The sequence below is a fragment of the Erythrolamprus reginae genome, chromosome 7, assembly GCF_031021105.1.
Source record: "Erythrolamprus reginae isolate rEryReg1 chromosome 7, rEryReg1.hap1, whole genome shotgun sequence".
Lineage (NCBI taxonomy): Eukaryota > Metazoa > Chordata > Lepidosauria > Squamata > Dipsadidae > Erythrolamprus > Erythrolamprus reginae.
This window is the reverse complement of record NC_091956.1, coordinates 38,449,305-38,471,177: the sequence shown is the minus strand read 5'-3', so window position 1 is coordinate 38,471,177 and position 21,873 is coordinate 38,449,305. Positions and strand designations below refer to the sequence as shown.

At 37.7% G+C, this 21,873-nt stretch overlaps 1 protein-coding gene across 8 annotated transcripts in view; it reads right to left on the bottom strand.

Moving 5' to 3' along the window:
* Positions 1-21,873, bottom strand: part of CC2D2A (coiled-coil and C2 domain containing 2A) — a 445,922-nt gene that overhangs the window by 311,548 nt on the left and 112,501 nt on the right. For all 8 annotated transcript variants that reach the window (XM_070757365.1, XM_070757366.1, XM_070757359.1 and 5 more), the window contains one exon: positions 7,077-7,286. In XM_070757365.1, coding sequence (XP_070613466.1) covers positions 7,077-7,286 — 210 coding nt within the window. The remainder of the gene's footprint in view (positions 1-7,076; positions 7,287-21,873) is intronic.

The window sequence follows — 21,873 nt, the reverse complement described above, 5'->3', positions numbered from 1 at the left end:
TTGTTTGTACCACCATATAAAACCATTATATTTCTATATGCGTACAGACCTCACAATTGACTCCTAAAACCTGGGGATGACAAAAAATGGCCAAACGTAGGTTTGGAAACAAACTTCGGGTTTGTCCATTGGGCCATTTTTCACCATCCTCACATTTTAGGAGGCTTCCCTAAAGTATAGGGAGAGCAAAAATGGCCCAGAGGGCCAACTGGAAGATCATTTCCAAGCTTCTGGTTGGCCCGTTGGGCCATTTTTCACTGTCCCAAGGTTTCAGGAGGATACCCTGAAGTTTGGGGACAGTGAAAACAGCCAAAAAGAAGGTCAAAAATAAACTGGCCAGAGCGCACAAGTGTGCTGGAGCTGACATAGGTCGATGCCTCGCATGCTGTCTGATATGGCTCTGCGTGCCACCTGTGGCACACGTGCCATAGGTTCATCATCGTGGTCCTATACCATTTCAGACAAATAGTTGTCCAATTTCTTTTTGAAAGGCTCCAGTAATGGAGCATCCACAAGTTCATAAGGCAAGCTATTACATTAGTTGATTGCTCTCACCATTAGAAATTTTTCCTTAGTTTTAGGTTGCTTCTCTTCTTGATTAATTCCCAACCATTGTTTCTTATCTTCCTTTATTGTTTTGGAAAATAAGTTGACCTCCTTCGTCTTTGTGGGAGCCCCTCAAATACTGGAACAGCGCTTTCACGTAATCTTCTTTCCTTCCTTTCATTAGACTACACTTACCCAGTTCCTGCAACCATTCTCCATGTAGTGGATAATATCATAGCTAAGCTACCATATTTTTTCAGAGTATAAAATGCACCTTTTAATTCCCTAAAAGAGGCTGATAATTTGGGTGCACCTTATACTCCGAATGTAGCTTTCCCCCCCACACACACAAACCCTAACTAGCTCTAACGATCTTCCCAGCTCTTACCTTGCAGGCTCTTTCATTGTTTCTCTCTGTGAAGAATGTTTTCCAAGCTCTAAGTCTTTGCAATGTTTTATTCATTGCTCTAACTTGCTCCAAATGTTTCTTTCAAGGTACTAATGATGTTCCCAGGTCTTACTGGCTTGCAAACTCTTTCATTGTTACTGTCTCTGAATAAAGTTTTTTTAAAGCTCTAACCAGGGGATAAAATACTGTGCTGGCTAAGGATACTAGCCAGATGAATAATTGGTAACTAGATTCATTTTCTTTCCCCAAAACTAAGGTGCGTGTTATACTCCGCTGTGTCTTCTACTCAAAAATTTATTTATTTATTTATTTATTTAATATATTTGTATGCAGCCCTTCTCTGAGGACTCAGAGGACCATTTTACAAATTACTCAGTAAAGTTTGCCAAGCACAAGTAATTAGCAGCACTGTTCCCCCTATTTTCGAATGCTGTGCAGGAGCCAGGCACCACTTCTTCCTGTCCGAAGGTTGCTCTCTCTCAGAGGCTGGGGTGCCACACCATCCTAGCCTCCAGAGTCGCAGTCCCCACATGTTCCAGGAAGGGAGAGGCTCAGGGAGTCCCTGCCAACTATTCTCACGGTCCTCCTTGGAGGAAACCGAGTCAGAGAGATAAAAACTCTGCTGTAGGAGGAGATGGGGAAGGCAGGGAGGAAGTTAGGTAGGGACGGGGCTGAGGGGACCTGCCAGTCACCCAATCCCAGCCCAGAGCCACATCCGGGAGGGAGGAAGGAAGGTCAACAGCCTTCCACCACTGCCTGCCACCCGCGGGAGACCCGCCCAAGCCTGGCAGCTGATTCAGCGCTGAGCTCCTGGACTCCCGTCGCGATGTCTCCTCGCCTCCTTCATTGATTCCTGCAATGGCATTTTTCCTCCCTCCCTCCCTCCCTCCCTCTTGGCTTCTTTTCTTCGGGGGTGGTAAAAAAAAGAGAGAAGGCAGTTGGGGAAACTTTACCGATCCTTCTTCTTGCCCAAACCCTTTTAGCAAAACTCCCAGCCTGCTTGCCTCAGACCTCGGTTGGGTCTTTTGATTCCGCCACCACCACCAGTGCACTCTTTTAGAAGCAGACCAGGACTCTCATTTTGAAGCTCCACAAAAAGCATCTAGGGGAGAAGGCAGTTTGTCCTCAACTTACAACGGTTCATTTACTGACCATTCAAAGTCGCAACGGCCCTGAAAAAAGTGACTTATGCCACTTTTTCACACTTACAACCTTCGCAGCAGCCCCATGATCGCGTGATCAAAACATGGTCACCATTTCATATTTATGACCATTGCTGTGTCTTGAGGTCACGTGACTTTTGCAACCATCTCACAAGCAAAGGCAATGGGGAAGGGGGGGTTGAGAACAGTGTTCCCTTTAATGTGCACCATGCGTTGTAGTGTGCTAAAAAACAAAGTCTGGCACACGCTTTTCAAAGACTGTCCAGAGAGGAGGGGGGCAGAGGGCCCCTGCCCACCGCCACCACATTTTGCGCTTCCTCCTCCCCCCCTCTTGCTACCTGTTCAATGGTGGTAGCAGCAGCCGTCTCTTATTCGTCTTCGCCGGCAGGGGGCAGCCCCCAGCGTGGCAGTAGGGGAGAAGGCGAAGCTGGCTGCCCGGGGAAGCGGTCCATTTGAAAAACGTGCCACTTCCCCAAGCAGCCAGATTCGCCTGCTTCCCTGCTGCCATGCTGGGGGCTTCCCCCTGCCGCCGGGTCCCCTCCGCTGCCAAATTCAATGTTGCTGCTGGGGGCGACAGGCCTGGAACCCATCCCTGAGCTTTGCCTCATCCCCCGCCGTCACGCTGGGGGCTGCCCCCTGCCGCCAAAGACAAATAAGAGACGGCCATTGCTACTACCGTTGAACAGGTAGCAAGAGGGGGGTGAGAAAGAGAGAGAGAAAGCAAGCAAGAGAGAGTGAGTGAGAGAGAAAGAAAGAAAGCAAGAGAGAGAAAGCAAGAAAGAGAGAGAAAGCAAGAGAGAGAAAGAGAGAGAAAGAAAGCAAGAGAGAAAGAGAAAAGAAAGAAAGAAAGAGAGAGAGAAAGAAAGAAAGGAAGAGAGAGAGAGAAAGAGAGAAAGAAAGCAAGGGAGAAAGAGAGAGAAAGCAAGCAAGAGAGTGTGTGTGAGAGAAAGAAAGCAAGAGAGAGAGAGAGAGAAAAGGAGAGGAAGGAAGAGAGAGAGAATAATAAGAGCAAAAAGGAAGGAAGGGGGAGAAATGAGAAACAAATGAGAGAGAAAAGGGGGAGAGACAGGAGAGGCACCCAGAAATGAGACAGTGGTAGAAATTTGAGGAGGGATGATTGATTATTAAATATGGATTGACTATGGAATTACGGTAAAATATATATTTAGGTTTTGTTTAATATTAGGATGTATTAATTCGTAAAATTGGATTAGAATTTTAGAACTATATAGAATTACATAGGTAAAATTAATGGAAGATACATAGGATAAATAAGGGGTTTATGATATATACTGTATGATTTTATGACTTTGCATTATGAATTTAAAATATACTTGGAAATGTAGAAGATTGATGAAAGTTAATAATAGTAAATGCTAATTGCCTGAAAATTAATTGAGCTTGGAAATATTGAATGAAATTATAGAAAAGTAAATATGGAAATATATTAATTGATGCATTGGTGTTCAGATAGATTTTCATAGTATTATTAGATTACTAATACTATACATATTTAAGAAATGAAAATTATAGACCTATCTCATTGTTGAACGTAGACTATAAATTTTTTATATCAATATTTGCCAATAGACTTAAAAGTATTATAAACAACATGATACATAGTGACCAAAATGGATTTTTACCAGGAAGACAAATTAAAAATAATTTAAGAATAATTGTTAATACTTTGGAATACTATGAACAGCACCCTGAAAAGCAAATGGCACTTGTATTTCTAGATGCTCAAAAAGCATTTGACAACGTGGACTGGAATTTTATGAAAATACAATTAAATAAGATGGAAGTAGGAACAAAGTTTTTTAACATAACAGACGCTATATATTCTGAACAAACTGCTAAAATTATAATAAATAGTGAACAAACAGAAAAAGTAGTTATACAAAGAGGAGTAAGACAAGGTTGCCCAATATCACCATTGTTATTTATTTTGACTTTAGAAGTATTGCTGATAAAAATAAGAGCAGATCAGAAAATAAAAGGATTGAAAATCAGAAAAGAAGTTTATAAAACACAAGCATTTGCAGATGACGTAGACTTTATTTTAGATGACCCAACAGAATCTATCCTAAATTTAATAAATGTGATTGAAGAATATGGGAAAGTCGCAGGATTGAAAATAAATAAGGAAAAGACACAGATACTAACAAAAAATATGACTGAAATACAGAGAAAACACTTAGGAGACTTATCAAATATGAAGATCACGAAAAAAGTGAAATACTTAGGGATATGGATGACCTCCAAAGCCCTATCTTTAAAAAACGACAATTATTTAAAATTATTAAGTCAGATTAAAAAAGATTTAGAAATATGGAGTAATTTACAATTATCATTCGTAGGAAGAATCTCCACAGTTAAAATGAATATCCTTCCAAAAATATTATTCCTTTTTCAAGTGATTCCGATAAATCCAGGAGTGAAATTCTTTGCCGAATTGAATAAGATAATAAGAAAATTTATTTGGCAAGGTAAAAAATCAAGAATAAAACAAAATTCATTAGAAGACCGTAAGGAGAGAGGGGGCCTGGGGCTCCCAAATTGGAAACTATACTATCATGCCACGGCTCTGACATGGATAAAAGAATGGCTTACATTAGAAAATCAAAGATTGCTTAATCTAGAAGGCCACAACTTGATGGTAGGGTGGCATGCATTTGTATGGTATGATAAGTTAAGAACCCACTCATATTTTAAAAATAATGTTATTAGAAAGGCATTGATAGAAGTGTGGAATGAAATAAAGAAAAATCATTTTTTAGTAATGCCAGAATGGGTTTCACCCCTCGAAGTCATAGTACACCCAAATCTTAAAGGAAAAGGTAAGATTTGGAAATATAGTGACCTGTTAAATAATCAATTAAAATTAAGAACAAAACAAGAGTTATACGAGTTAGGTATAGATTTAGATTGGTGGCATTATATGCAGATTAGTTCTAGATATCAAATAGACGTAAAGACTTACATTTTAAAAAAAGAAAATAATGTACTGGGCAAATTATTATTCCAAAATCAAACAAAGACAATTGGAAATGTTTATAAATATTTACTAAATCATAGAACGATAGGTTGGATATTGAAAGATAATATGATCAGTTGGTGCAAAAATTTTGGCAAAGAGATTGATTTAGATACTTGGGAAAAGATATGGATTGATTTAGATACTTGGGAAAAGATAATTGGAAAATAACAAAATCAATCTCTTTCAAAGAAAATCAAATTAAGATGTTTTATAGATGGCACCTTCCACCATACAGAATCTCTAAAATGTTTCCTTCAGTATCGCCCATTTGTTGGAAATGCAAAAAAGAAGTTGGTACATATTACCATGCATGGTGGACCTGTCCGGAGACAAAAATATTTTGGAATAAAGTAGAGAATTGGATAAATGAAATAACAAAGGAGAAGATTAAAAAATCTCCTGAATTTTTTTTATTGGGTATTTCAAATATAAAGTATAAAAAAGAAATTTACTATTTAATAATACATATATTGACCGTGGCACGAATAACATTCGCGCAGAAATGGAAAGAAAAGACGATACCGAAAGACTCTGAGGTGTTTAAAAAAATTATAGAGTGTGCAGAACTAGATATGATGACTAAAAGGTTGAACAATCAAACTGAAACAGAATTTTATAAAATTTGGGATAAAGTATATGATTGGTGGAATGTTAAAAATAGTATTAAAAATTAAACATATAAGAATAAATGATTACTTAAAAATTATAAGATAGAATTATATAGTTTATATAGTTCATATTATAAGTAACTCAGAAGTGTTTATATTATTTTCTTTTTGTATTACTAATAATTTGTTTATTGCTTTTTGAGATATATATACATATAAGTATATTATTATTATTTTTTGTTCAAAAAATATATATATATAAAGAAACTCAATCAATAATCTTAATTTTAAAAATCTATAATTAAATTTAATGATAATGTAATCTTCAAGTGTGGCTTTTCTGCTTAGATCTTGTAACAGTTAGAGCTTTTTATATTTTGTATTAGTTAGACTTCTATGATAAGCGGAGCAATAGTAGCTCCTTAAATGTTCAATGTTGTATGTCTTTGTTCGTTTTACTTTGAAAATAATAAAAAATATTTAAAAAAAAAAGAAATGAAGATTTTAAAGCATGGATTTATTAATAGTTGTGTTTTTGGTTTTGCTGGTTATTTTAGTTTTAATAGTAATAGATTTTGGTTTTGTTTTATTATTAATTTCTTTTAATAAAAAAGAAGGGAATTTTTTTTTCTAATTAGGAAAAATTTGTATAACTTTTTTTGTTTCTTTTAAGAAGAATGTATAAGGAGGAGTAGGCATGACGGCCTGTCTGGATTTATAAGAGGATAATGATATTAATTGAAATATAAAATAACAGAATAACATAGTGGGAAGGGACCTTATTCTGCCCCAGCACCGAGCCCCAAATAATTACACAATAAATTGTCTTGGGTGACATCTGTGGAAAAAAATCAGGCGCTGAGGCATGAAAATTCATTCATTCATTCATTCATTCATTCATTCATTCATTCATTCATTCATTCATTGTTCTGTGCCATCCAGTCCCAAAGGGACTGCCACTCAGACACTGTACTTTTCTGCCCACACCGGAAAAAAATTAGAGGGAACACTGGTGGAGAAACTAGATTCGCTTAACGACCGGGTTTCTAACCGATCCACGCCCAGACATGAACATGTGCCACTCAGACATTATACTTTTCCACCCACACCGGAAAAAAATTAGAGGGAACATTCATTAGCAGTATATAGTTTTTAATCTAACAGAATAAGATTTTCTAGTATTCAACCACAAATATATTTTAATATTTGCATATTTTTCTATAAATATACAAAATTCTACATATTCTACAAAAATGTTGATTTCTATTTTATTGATACATCTGCAAACCAAAGAAAAGTAGTGAAATTACCTTATCTGTAAGTAGTTTAGTAACATTTCTCTGTTTCCTGGAGAGATACTGATCAAATAACTGTGCCAGTTTTGCTGCCAGAATATGTTCACGGCTAAAGCAAGGATGATGTGTGAATATTAATCCTGAAATGTCAATATCTAGCTGAAAGCAATTTTGTAGGTCATCATTTCCAATAATGTACTGGTTTGCAAGTCTCATTTTTAGAGCCTAAAATAAAATGTAAACAATTACATTCACACAGAGGTAAGATAGAGTAAGATTTCAGAGAAATATATAAGATCTGGATCATACATAATCAATTAATTTGGAGGCTTTTCTATTCAGCACAAGGTCTGAGCCTTTGGCTTTTTTTTTACATATCATTTAATGCCTAATGATAAGTTAAATAGAATGTGGAATTGACATTTATCAAGAACTTTTTTTCATGTTTTATTTACTTTACTTGAATAACATAAAATATTAATTTCAATCAAACAGTGTGGGTACAGTTATTTTTAGGCAATCATAATCAAAATGTTTACAATAATATTAATCACAATAATATTTTTCTATTATATTAAATTTCTGTTTTAACATTTATCCTTTTTATATCACTGCATTTCTAATTTCTGTTTTCATTGTCTAATCATTGGTAAAATAAGTCCCATGTCAAAAAATATTCAGTTTCTTCTTTGTCCTTAATAGTAAGTGTTAGTCCATCCATTACTGCATATTCTAATATTTTCTTTATTATACTCTTATCTGTTGGGATCTTGTCAAACTTCTATTCTTGACCATATATACTTCTAGCTACAGTTAATATATGTAAAATCAAGTACAGTGATACCTCATCTTACGAACTTAATTGGTTCTGGGAAGTGGTTCGTGAGGCGAAAAGTTCGTAAGACAAAACAATGTTTCCCATAGGAAACAATATAAAACCAATTAATGCATGCAAGCAAAAAAAAAAATCGCAAAAACGGCGCTCCGCTGGGCGCCACCGCCCAGCTGTCACCTTTTGAAACAGCCGGGCACTTGTCGGCGTTCTCCCGAACGCCGAACCTGAAAAGTTCAGCAAAAGTTCAGGTTTGGGTTTGGGAGGCCGCCAAGAAGCCCGCCGCCCACCTGTCACCTTCCAAAACAGCAGGGGGCTTCTCTGCATTCTCCCGAATGCCGAACCTGGAAGGTCTGCAAACGTTTGGGTTCGGCATTCGGGTTCAGGAGAACACCGAGAAGCGCTGCTGCCTGGCTGTCATCTTGCCAGAAGAGCCGTGGAGCTACTGGCCGGTCAGGAGGCTCAAACAGAGGTGGGAAACCCCAATATGGAATTCCAGGGGCGTAGCTTTGACATCACAGAGACGTCCTTCCTGGAGTCCACATTTCAGCTGGCCAGGAAGGATGTCTCCGTAACGTCAAAGCTCCGCCCCTGGAATTCCCTATTGGGATTCCCCACCTCCGTTTGAGCCTCCCAATCGGCCGACAACTCCACGGCTCTTCTGGCAAGGTGACAGCTGGGCGGCGGCGCTTCTCAGCGTTCTCCCGAACCCGAACGCCGAACCCAAACTTTGCCGAACTTCTGAGTTCGGCATTCGGGAGAACGCCGAGAAGCCCACAAGCTGTTTCAGAAGGTGACAGCGGGGCGGCGGCGCTTCTCAGCAGTCTCCCGAACCCGAACTTTTGCCTAACTTCCGGGTTTGGTGTTCACGGCGGTGGGTTCGTAAGGCGAAAAAAGTTCGTAAGAAGGGGCAAAAAAATTCCGAACCCCAGGTTCGTATCTCAAAAAGTTCGTAACATGAGGGGTTCGTATCATGAGGTACTACTGTATTCAGTCCCTTTGTCATATCTTTCTGGCAGAACGCCCAAGAAAAATGTTTCTGGTTTCATATCTACATGCTGTTTTATCATTTTTTCCAACCAAGAATGTACTTTCGTCCAGCATATTTTGGCTTTTGGACATGTTAAGATTTGGTTGCATTTCCAACATTTAGCAGATGTATCCTTTTTCATTTTTGCCAGTCTTAGTGCAAAATGCCATCTATAGAACATTTTATACAAATTTTCTTTATATGCAGTTAACATTTCTGTTCCACAACTTCTGCCATTTGTCTAGTTCTATTTCATATCCAAAAATTTTAGCCTAAACAATCATTGTTTCCTTTACCTGCTCACTTTCAAGTTTGACCCTAGTAAGTAACAATATATTTTCTTTATCACTTTTTCATCCATTCCAGTTAATATCTGGTCCAATTCTGTCAACTCTTTGAAACCATACATTTTAGCATCTTTCTCATGTAGTGATTGTATCTGTATTTGTGGCCACCATGCAATGTCCATCCCTTGACTACTAAGTGATGTGCCGGTGCCTGGAGGCTGTTGGGGCCTGGATGGGTGTCAACAGACTCAAACTCAACCTGGATAAGACGGAGTGGCTGTGGGTTTTGCCTCCCAAGGACAACTCCATCTGTCCGTCCATTACCCTGGGGGGGGGAATTATTGACCCCCTCAGAGAGGGTCCGCAACTTGGGCGTCCTCCTCGATCCACAGCTCACATTAGAACAACATCTCGCAGCTGTGGCGAGGGGGACGTTTGCCCAGGTTCGCCTGGTGCACCAGTTGCGGCCCTATCTGGACCGGGACTCACTGCTCACAGTCACTCATGCCCTCATCACCTCGAGGTTCGACTACTGTAATGCTCTCTACATGGGGCTACCTTTGAAAAGTGTTCGGAAACTCCAGATCGTGCAGAATGCAGCTGCGAGAGCAGTCATGGGCTTACCCAGGTATGCCCATGTTTCACCATCACTCCGCAGTCTGCACTGGCTGCCGATCAGTTTCCGGTCACAATTCAAAGTGTTGGTTATGACCTTTAAAGCCCTTCATGGCACTGGACCAGAATATCTCCGAGACCGCCTCCTGCCGCACGAATCCCAGCGACCAATTAGGTCCCACAGAGTGGGCCTTCTCCGGGTCCCGTCAACTAAGCAATGTCTTCTCTGTGGCGGCACCGGCCCTCTGGAACCAACTCCCCCCGGAGATTAGAACTGCCCCTACTCTCCCTGCCTTCCGCAAACTTCTTAAAACCCACCTTTGCCGTCAGGCATGGGGGAATTGAAACATCCCCCCCCCCTGGGCACGTTGAATTTATATATGGTATGCTTGTGTGTGAGTCTGTTAGTTTGTGGGGTTTTTTTTTTAAATCTTTAAAATTTTAAATTGTTGATTACTTATGATTTGTCTTTTACATGTTGTGAGCCGCCCCGAGTCTTCGGAGAGGGGCGGCATACAAATCCAAGTAATAAATAATAAATAAATAAATAAATAAATAAATAAGTTCCTGCTTGGTTTTTAATTCTACTTTTTCATTCAAAATATTTTTTCCATGTTAACATTAGGATGTATCAATGCTTCCATTGTGGAAAGCTAGAGTGGTGGTGTTTTCAAGTAGTGTTGTTCTTTAATTTTAAGCCATACTGATAACATAGAAACATAGAAGTCTGACGGCAGAAAAAGACCTCATGGTCCATCTAGTCTGCCCTTATACTATTTTCTGTATTTTATCTTAGGATGGATATATGTTTATTCCAGGCATGTTTAAATTCAGTTACTGTGGATTTATCTACCACGTCTGCTGGAAGTTTGTTCCAAGGATCTACTACTCTTTCAGTAAAGTAATATTTTCTCATGTTGCTTTTGATCTTTCCCCCAACTAACTTCAGATTGTGTACCCTTGTTCTTGTGTTCACTTTCCTATTAAAAACACTTCCCTCCTGGACCTTATTTAACCCTTTAACATATTTAAATGTTTCGATCATGTCCCCCCTTTTCCTTCTGTCCTCCAGACTATACAGATTGAGTTCATGAAGTCTTTCCTGATACGTTTTATGCTTAAGACCTTCCACCATTCTTGTAGCCCGTCTTTGGACCCGTTCAATTTTGTCAATATCTTTTTGTAGGTGAGGTCTCCAGAATTGAACACAATATTCCAAATGTGGTCTCACCAGCACTCTATATAGCGGGATCATAATCTCCCTCTTCCTGCTTGTTATACCTCTAGCTATGCGGCCAAGCATCCTACTTGCTTTCCCTGCCGCCTGACTGCACTGTTCACCCATTTTGAGACTGTCAGAAATCACTACCCCTAAATCCTTCTCTTCTGAAGTTTTTGCTAACACAGAACTGCCAATACAATACTCAGATTGAGAATTCCTTGTCTCCAAGTGCATTATTTTACATTTGGAAACATTAAACTGCAGTTTCCATTGCTTTGACCATTTATCTAGTAAAGTTAAATCATTTACCATATTACAGACGCCTCCAGGAATATCAACCCTATTGCACACTTTAGAGTCATCGGCAAATAGGCAAACCTTCCCTACCAAACCTTCCCCTATGTCACTCACAAACATATTAAAAAGAATAGGACCCAGAACAGACCCTTGTGGCACACCGCTTGTAACCTGTCTCTGCTCAGAATACTCGCCATTAACAATAACTCTCTGATGTCTATGCTTCAGCCAGCTGCAAATCCATTGAACTATCCAGGGATTAAGTCCAATCTTCACTAATTTATCTATCAGCTCTTTATGTGGAACCCTATCAAAGGCTTTGCTGAAGTCCAGGTAGGCAATGTCCATGGCACCACCTTGGTCCAAAACCTTGGTGACATAGTCAAAGAAATCAATGAGATTAGTCTGACATTATTTGCCTTCAGTAAAGCCATGCTGATTTGGGTCCAATAAGTTGTTTTTTAGGTGCTGATTTATCCTCTTTTTGAGTAGAGTCTCCATCATTTTAACTACAACTGATGTCAAGCTAACTGGCCTGTAGTTACCAGCTTCTTCTCTACTGCCCTTCTTGTGGATAGGCACAACACTGGCCATTCTCCAATCCTCAGGAACATCTCCTGTTAACAGGTATTGATTAAACAAATCAGTCAGGGGGGTAGCAATGACAGATCTGAGTTCTTTAAGAACTCTGGGGTGGATGCCATCTGGACCCATTGCCTTATTTATCTTTAATCGTTCAAGTTCTTCTAAGACATTGGCTTCTAAGATCAATGGAGCTGAATGCATTTCTAACATAGTGTCTTTGAAAGTAACTATGTATCTTATTCTTCCCATATCATAAAAAAAGCATGTCAACATAGCTGAAGGTCATGTCCTCCTAAATTTAATAATCTTTTGGTAATTTATGCATGTTGACAGCTGAGATTAACTTGAATAGAAAGAGTTATCTTAGAGTTGAAAAGAAATTCAAAAACAGTGCTATTTGGATTGGTTTGGACTTTATTTGTAAAAACCTAATGAATTGGATTGGATTATCTCAAAAGACTATACATGAAGAACTATAAGGCTATAAACTTTCTGAAATGATGAGATTGGAATTATATAAAGTTGAAGAAAATAATCCTTAAAGCACTAAGTGGATCTAAACAGAGATTTGTTTAAAAGAATCACCTTATTAGCTGATAATATCATCTATTATCTAAAAGATATTAAAAAACTGGAAGCAGGTCAATGCTAGCACCTGGAATCTGACCTTAAATTTTTGAGTTGGTGAAGTGTGATTTTGACGAGATGGAAACATGTCACTATAAGGAGCTGTTTGGACTTCTTCTTTTTTTTTTAATTTTTAATTTATTTTATTTGACTTACAAACATTTAGACATCAAACAATACAACATTAAACATTTACACTTGATATATTTACAAAATTTATTTTTTAACAATTCTATTTACTATATCTTTTTCTTAATTTCCACCCAGTTGTAAATTTTTTCCCCACACTTTGTAATAGTCCTTATTTTGTTGGTTTTGAATCTCATATGTTAATTTGCTAAATTTGGCGCAGTCTAATATTTTTTTAATTACCATTTCTTTGTTTGGAATCTTATCTTGTTTCCAGACTTGTGCATATGCTAATCTTGCAGCAGTAAGTAAGTGATTTATTAACTAGTAATTTTCTTTGCTATGTTTGCCTCTAATTATGCCTAATAAATACATTTCCGGTTTTATTTCAATTTTATAGCCCAATATTTCTTCCATCCATGCCCTAATTTGAATCCAATTTTTTTTTGCTTCGTTACATTGCCACCATATGTGGTAGTATGTTCACACTTCTTTTTTACACTTCCAACATTTGTTACTAATATTTACATTCATTTTGGCTAGGCGCGCTGGCGCATAATACCATCGGAAGAACATTTTATAAAGATTTTCTTTATATGGTGTTGACAAAGTCATCTTATAGTTAACTGACCATAGTTTTTCCCAGTCTTCTAGCTGAATTGCATATCCAAAGTTACTCATCCAAGATATCATATTAGGTTTAACAATTTCTTCGATGTTTTCATAATTTAATAGATAAATATACATTTTTGTTATAAATTTTTTTGTCAGATCCTGTCAATATTTTGTCTATTTCATTTTGTTTATTACATATTCCGAATTTTACCAAGTCCCTTTTATATCTACTTTGAATTTGGTAACATAGAAGCCAATCTATTACTATGCCTTCCTCTTTAAGTCTTTCTCTAGTTTTAAGACTTCCTTTGGTAATTAATAGGACTTCGTAGGTTATTTTTTGTTCTTGGCTAATTATATTTGGATGGATTTGAGCTTCTAGTGTGGATAGCCATCTGGGTATTTCATTATAGTGTTTTTTCCTGACTTTCCGCTAGTGTGTCAATAGTGTATTCCGAATTTGGTGTTGTTTAAACTGAGAGTGTTTTGAATGTTCTTTTTCCCACAAATATGCGTGCCATCCTTCATTTATATCGTGGCCTTCTATTGTTAAAATTCTAGGATTTTCAAGGTTGACCCATTCTTTAATCCATAGTAATTTAGTGGCTTGGTGGTATATTTCTAAGTTGGGTAAACCGAATCCTCCTCTTGTTCTTAAATGTTGTAGGGCTTTCATGTTTATTCTTGGTTTTTTATTGCACAAGATAAATTTAGAAATTATTATATTTATTTTAGCAAAGAACGATTTGTTTAATTGCATTGGTGCTGTTTGGAAGAGATAGAGCCAACTTGGAAGTATATTAGACTTTATTGTATTGATCCTTCCCATTAAGGATAAATTTAAGTTTGACCATTTTTCTAAATCTTCTTTTGTTTTAGTTAATAATTTCATATAATTTAGTTCTTTCAGTGAAGAATACCTTGTCGTAAACCAAATCCCTAGATATTTCATTTTTTTTTCTATTTGGAAACCTGTTTCTTTTATTAATAATTTATTTAAATCTTGATTACAATTCTTGGTTAATATTTTAGTTTTATTCCTATTTATTTTTAAGCCGGCCACTTTCCCATAGTTCTCTAATTCTTTTAATAGAGTATATCATTGAGCTAACTGGATTTTCTAAGAAGAAGACCAGATCATCAGCGAAAGCCTGTGTTTTATATATTTGCTGTTTAATTTGGGTGCCTTGTATTGATGATTCCCCTCTAATCCGGTTTAATAGTATTTCTATAGACATCATATATATTAAGGGAGATAGTAGACAGCCTTGTCTCACTCCTTGTTTAATATCGAATGTATTGGTTAAATCTCTGTTTATACAGTGATCTCCCGCTCGTTGCAAGGGTTCCGTTCCAGGACCCCCCGTAACGAGCGGGTTTTCGCGAAGTAGCGCTGCGGAAGTAAAAACACCATCTGCGCATGTGCAGATGGTGTTTTTACTTCCGCAGCGCTAGCGAGGAGCCGAAGATTGGGGGCGCGCGGGTGTTTTAAAACGTCGCCGCCGACATGGGGGGCTCGCTAGCACCCCCCCTAACACGGGTTGGGGGTTCGGGGGGTGCTAGCGAGCCCCCCATGTCGGCAGCGACGTTTTAAAACACCCGCGTGGCTTTCCAATGAGTCCCGAAGACAAACGCGGAAGTTTGACGTTTGTCTTCGGGACTCATTGGAAAGCGGCGCGGGTGTTTTAAAACGTCGCCGCCGACATGGGGGGCTCTCTAGCACCCCCCCCCCCCGAACCCCCAACCCGGGTTTGGGGGGGTGCTAGCGAGCCCCCCATGTCGGCGGCGACGTTTTAAAACACCCGCGCCGCTTTCCAATGAGTCCCGAAGACAAACGCGGAAGTTTGACGTTTGTCTTCGGGACTGATTGGAAAGCGGCGCGGGTGTTTTAAAACGTTGCCGCCGACATGGGGGGCTCGCTAGCACCCCCCCGAACCCCCAACCCGGGTTTGGGGGGGTACTAGCGAGCCCCCCATGTCGGCGGCAACGTTTTAAAACACCCGCGCCGATTCACAGCTGTCTCCTGAAGCCGAACGCGGAAGTTAGCGTTCGGCTTCAGGAGACAGCTGCGAAGCGGCGCACGTGTTTTAAAACGTCGCAGCCGGCCTGGGGGGGCTTTCCAGCAACCCCCAAGCCCGGGTTGGGGGCTCGGGGGTTGCTGGAAAGCCCCCCCAGGCCGGCTCCGATCGTTTTAAAACAGGCGCACCGTTCTCCGCTGACTCCTGGCGAACTTCCCCACTTTAGGAGTCAGCGGAGAACGGCGCGCCTGTTTTAAAACGATCGGAGCCGGCTGGCTCCGATCGTTTTAAAACAGGCACGCCGTTCTCCGCTGACTCCTGGCGAACTTCCCCGCTTTAGGAGTCAGCAGAGAATGGCGCACCTGTTTTAAAACGATCGGAGCCGTCCGGCTCCGATCGTTTTAAAACAGTCGCGCCGTTCTCCGCTGACTCCTGGCGAACTTCCCGGGCGAAGAGCGAAGGGCGGGCGAGCGGGTGCTGGGGGGGGCTTCGCCCTCCCGCCAGCAAGAGGGGGAAGACCCAGAGAAGCCGCCCAGCAGCTGATCTGCCCGGCACCATCTACGCATGCGTGCCCATAGAAAAAAAGGGCAGGCATGCGCAGATGATGTTTTGACTTCCGGGTTCAAAAATCGCAAATTACCCTGTTCGCAATGGTCGGGGACGCAATAACCGGGGGATCACTGTAATTATCCTTGCCTTTTGTTTGGAGTATATTTTATTTATTGTATTTTCAAAGTTCTCTCCTAAATCCATAGTATTTATTAATTTTTTAAAGAAGTTCCAATTGAGGTTATTGAAGGCTTTCTCAGCATCTAGAAATAGCATTGCAAAATCCTTATCATTATGGCTTTCATAATATTCTAGCATATTTAATGTAATTCTTATATTATTTCTAATTTGTCTGTTAGGTAGGAAACCATTCTGATCAGAGTGTATTATTTTGTTTAATATTTTTTTTAATCTGCTATAATTGACATATAAATTTTGTAGTCTACATTTAACAGAGATATTGGTCTATAATTCTTTATGTACTTTGGATCTGTGTCTTCTTTATGTATCAGTGTTATGTTAGCTTCTTGCCATGATACCGGGCATTCTCCATTCGTTAACATTTTATTATAAATTTCTAATAATAATTCTCCCGTTATATGGAATGTTGCCTTGTAGAATTCAATTGGGAAGCCATCTGGGCCTGGTGTTTTATTATTATTCTGTTTCATAATTGTTCTTTCCAATTCTTCTTTTGTTATTTCTTTGTTTAATATTTCTTTACCTTTACTTATTAAGTTGATTTTATATGTCTCTAAATATTTTAATATATCTCCTTCCTTAATATTTTCTTCACTGTACAATTCTTTATAGTATTCTAATGCAATTTCTTTCTTTCTTTTTAACTGGTAATGTGTTGTTTCTTTTTTATCTGTTAATTGTTGGATTAATTTCTTCTCTCTTTCTTTCCTCAATTTATACGATAGCCATCTACCAGGTTTGTTTGCGTGCTCAAATTGATTTTGTTTTACTTCTCTTAGTTTCTTTGCTACTTCTTCTATCTCTATTAATTCTAGTTTGTGTTTTATCAGCATAATTTGTTGCCTTATATTTAGGTTTCCTGGGTCTTTTTGGGATTCTTTTTCTAATTTTCCTAATTTAAATATCCACTCTTTTTGATTTTGTCTTTTTTCCTTGTTTTTTCTTGATTTATAGGCTATTGTTAAGCCTCTTTGATAGGCTTTTGCTGTATCCCATAAATTCTGGAGGGAGGTATCTGAATTGTTATTTTCTTTTTAAAATAATTTCATTTCTCTTTCAATCCAAGCTATATATTCTTGTTCTTTTAATAGTTGTAGATCTAATCTCCAACTCCTATTTTTCTTCTCCTCCTCATTCCATATAATTTTTATTGGGTTATGATCAGCCCAATCATTTTTATCAATTTGAATTTGTTTTATTAAGTTTCCTATCTTATTATTAACCCACGCCATATCAATCCTGGACCAGCTTTGGTGTGCATTGGAGTAGAATGTATATTCTTTTTTATTTTGGTTCCTTGTTCTCCAACAATCCCTCAAGTTTAATTCTTCACACATCTGATCAAACGTTTTTGGCAGTACTTTTCTTTTTTTATATCGGTTTTTATTAGCACTTTTATAATCATTAATGGGATCAATAATACCGTTAAAGTCACCTATCATGCAAATGACCTACTTCTAATTCAATCCGTTTCTGATGCAAGTTATAGAAGAATTTTTTAAAATTTTTATTTGGTGCGTAAATTACTACTAATGATACAAAAACATTAACAATTTTTATTATCATGATTAAAGTTCTTCCCTTTTTATCTGCATATATTTTCCTTGGATCTAATTCTTTTTTAACATAAACTGCAATCCCTCTTTTTTTGTTATGTGATAAGGACGTAAATACTTTCCCAATTTTCTCATTTGCTAATTGCTTTTCATTTTTTTGTGGAATGTGTACTTCCTGTAGACAAACAATATCTAAATTTTGTTTTTGTAATTTATTGAATATACTATTTCTTTTCATAAATGAGTTTAAGCCATTTACATTAATTGAGATTAATTTAATTTCTGTTCCCATCCCCCTTTAATTCCTTATTTGTCTTCTGTTTGTCCTGTTTTCTTTCTGTGGTCTTGTTAATATTCTTTCTTCCTCCTGTTCTATATCTTTAGAGGTTCCTTCTTTCCCGCTATCTGAATCTATCTGGGGTTCTTCTATCTCTTTTTGACTTCCTGTTTCCACCTTCTCTTCCGCTATTAATTCATCGTAAAATTCCTGTGCCATAAGTTCATTATTTACTTTTATTTTTTTCCCTTTCCATGTGATAAGCATCCCCTCCGGAATTAACCATCTGAAGGTAATTTTCCTTTGATTTAACAGATCTGCCAACGGTCGGTATCCTCTTCAATTGTCCCTTAATTTTGGGGGGATTTGCTTAAGAACTCTGATTTCCTTCCCATTATGAATTATTGCTTCGTCTTTTGTGATTTTTAATATTTCATTTCTAATCTCCTTTTTTACACATCTCCCGTGTACTTCCCTAGGAAGCTTATGTTTTCGGGCGTAGTTAGTATTCACCCTGTAAATCTCATCTATTCCATTAGCTGTTTCTTGTTTATCTTTTTGTAATATATTAGCTATCATTTCTGTCATTGTCTCCACTAAATTCTCATCTTTCTCCTCTTCTACATTTTGGAATCTGGCATAAAATTCTGCTCTATCGATCTCAAAATTAATTATCGATTCCTCTAACTCTCTATTTAATTGTATCAATTTGTCATCCATTGTTACTACTTTTTTATCATTTTGATCTACTTTCTTTTCAATTTGTTCTATTCTTCTTTCATTTTTTTCCAAGATTTGATGAATTATTTCAATTTTATTATCCATTTTTTGCATATCTTCCCTCATTGCCTCATGGTTCCTATCTAATTTTTCCTGCAGTTTGAGCATTGTTTCTTGAATTGCCATAAATGCCTCCTGCGTTGTTTGTGGGGTATTGCTAATATTACCGGTACTGCTGGCCTTTTCTGTTGCTAACATGCTAACTATTGATTTTTGGGTTGAGGGAGAGCTGGATGTTTTTTTTGTATATTTCTGGAAAGTTGCCATTTTAATCTTTTTAATTGATTATTAACTTGAATGTCTAGTATTTTCTTGGAATCAGATAAATCTAATATATAGTTAGATTTAAGGTATATAATGCGCAGTTAGACTTTTAATATTGAGCTACTTGTTGATGAGCTGTTATTGTTCTTTTCTTATATTCCCCCCTTCCCCCCCTCTTCCTTTACTCCAATAGATCAGTGTAATTCATACAATGTAATTCAATATATTCAATAGTAATAGTAATATTAATATTATTAAGTTAATATATAGATTCTAAGTATAGATATTGTAGATATGCTATAGCTGAGATAGAAATAGAAATAAAAATTAATTACTTATTTCATTGTATCGTTAATACCATTCACTTCATAGGAATTCAATTCATCCAGAAAATAATAATAATCAGCCTTTCTATTTGTTGTGGGATTTTACCTAATTCTTCGTCCTTAAATTTTTAAGTTCACATTCAAGTTCAGTATATCAGAGTTCAATCAGGGTTCAATCAGGGTTCAATCAAGGTTCAATCAAAGTTCAATCAGAGTTCGGTCAAATTTCTTTTTCTTCCGCTATAAATAGCAATTCATCAGTTAATCCGTTAATCAGGGAGGAAGTTAATTAGTTAATCATTTGGTCAGTTTTTTCAATTTAGGGAAGGTAAAAAAGAAAGGAGAGAGATATAAATAGGTGCTTAATTAAGCTAACTTCCTCCTTCCCCGGTTCCTCTTCTCTGCACCTTCTTTTGGCTCACCTCCGCTTATCTCGTCGGCTTCTGCAGGCTCCTTCGTCACTTCCAAGCACACTCCACCACTGCTGTTTATTTATTCCCTTGGTCGTGGACCTCAGCTCTTTACCGTATATTTTTTAAACTTCTTTAAACTCCGGAGCACTTCCTCCCTTTTCCGATCTCCCAGCAACCTCCGTATCTCTGTGTCTCCGTCACTACTGCTGTTTCCGCAAATTCCGTAGTTCCCGCAGTCTCCGTCGTTTTGGCTTTTTTTTTTTTTCAAAAGTTAATATTCTCCACCGTTTCTTTTAGTCACAAAACTTACAAACAGTTGTTAAGTTACTTAAGTTGTTTTTCAGGTTTCTCCTCCACGGGGTGCTTGTTAGTCCACTCCTATTGTTTTAGGTTTAAACTCCAAACGTCTTCCGGGTTTCTCAGTAGAATTTTTTTTGTCTTTTCTCCCCCACCGCTGAGTAGCCGCTAACCAACTTTGGTGGGTCCCACGCTACTGCTCTCTCTTGACTTAATCTTCCATTAATTTGACTATATATATTTTAGTTATCATACTTGGGTTCTTCTTCTTTGTAAATAGGATTGTAGTTACACTCTCTTGCTTCCTCTGTTACGCTGGGCTGTCACAGCACTAACGTCACCATGTTGGTTAGTGACTCTCTTGCTTCGAGGTTTGCGAGGTTCTCACTCCTGCACACGGGGTGCTTGCTTCACACCTCCATGCTCAGAGGAACCCTCACTACTTCAGCCATCTCTCCAAAGTGGTTGCGTTGAAATTCAGCTGAATTTCAACCCCCCAAACTGCAAAATCAGGCTTGGGAGAGTGGAGCTCTGCTCTCACACGCCTGCTCGCTGTAGACCCGCCCCGGAAGTTCCTGTTTGGACTTCTTAAAAGACCTTGGTGAAGATTTTAAAAGGTGTTTTATGGTGATTGGAGGTGAAAAAGAAATAGAAAAACTGTTGGATTCTAACGAAAATTTACAAATAATAATGGCAAGAAATGGAAATGAAGAGGATGAAGAATAAGAAGAAATTAAAGAGAAGAGACTTTAAAAGAAAGAACAAATGGATGATTATACAGGAAATTGTAGCAACAAAAAGGAAAAAGACATTAAAATGAAGGACAGGTTGATGATTATATTGAGATTTATAATGATTACACTGGGATTTACAGTGATAAAAAAAGAAGCAAAAGGGGGAAGTATGTAGAAAAGATTAAGATGAATCGAAGGTAGATCTACACAAAAGAAGGAGTTTGGGGGGAAAGAAATTGTTGTACAAAATAAAAAGAAAGATAAAGAAGAGCTTTTAAAATGGGGGTGGTGAACATAAATTAAAAGAAGGGAATAGTTGAAAAATTACAAGAAAATTGATGATTGGGGCTGGAATGTCATATATATATATTTTGAAAATGCAAACAAACCTAGCAAATGGCTAGCAAATAAACTTAAAAAGCAAAAAGAAAAGAAACTAATAAATTGTCTTAAAACAGAAGAAGGGGAACTGTGCCATGACCTAGGGGGAAAAAAACAAATTGCTAGAGACTTCTATAGTAAATTATATGAGAATCAAGGAAAGGAAAATGAGGAAATACAGGCCGAAAAAAATACAAGATATATTAAATCAGGCCAATCTCCCTAAGATTCCTAATGAAACTAAAGAACTATTAAACAAGGAAATTTCAATTATAGAATTAAAAGAGACAATTAAAAAACAAAATATAAATAAAGCCCCAGGACCAGACGGCCTTCCAATTGAACTATATAAAGTCTTACCAGATAAAGCAACGGAGATACTCCTAGAAGTCTATAATGAAGCTTTAGAGAAAGGCAAAACACCACTGTCTTGGACTGATGCTAATTTGGCCCTAATAGCTAAAAAAGATACTGACCTTACGGAAATTGCAAATTATAGGCCTATTTCTCTACTAAATGTGGACTACAAAATTTTTAGCTCCATACTAGCAAATAGGATTAAAAGATATTTAAATTATTTTATACATCCAGATCAAAATGGTTTCCTTCCAGGTAAGCAACTAAGAAATAACATTAGGATGATAATAGATATTCTTGAATATTATGAAGTCCATAGTGAAAAACAAGTGGCTCTAATCTTTTTAGATGCCCAGAAGGCCTTCGACAATGTCTCTTGACATTTTATGCTTAAACAATTGGAATATATGGATTTTGGTA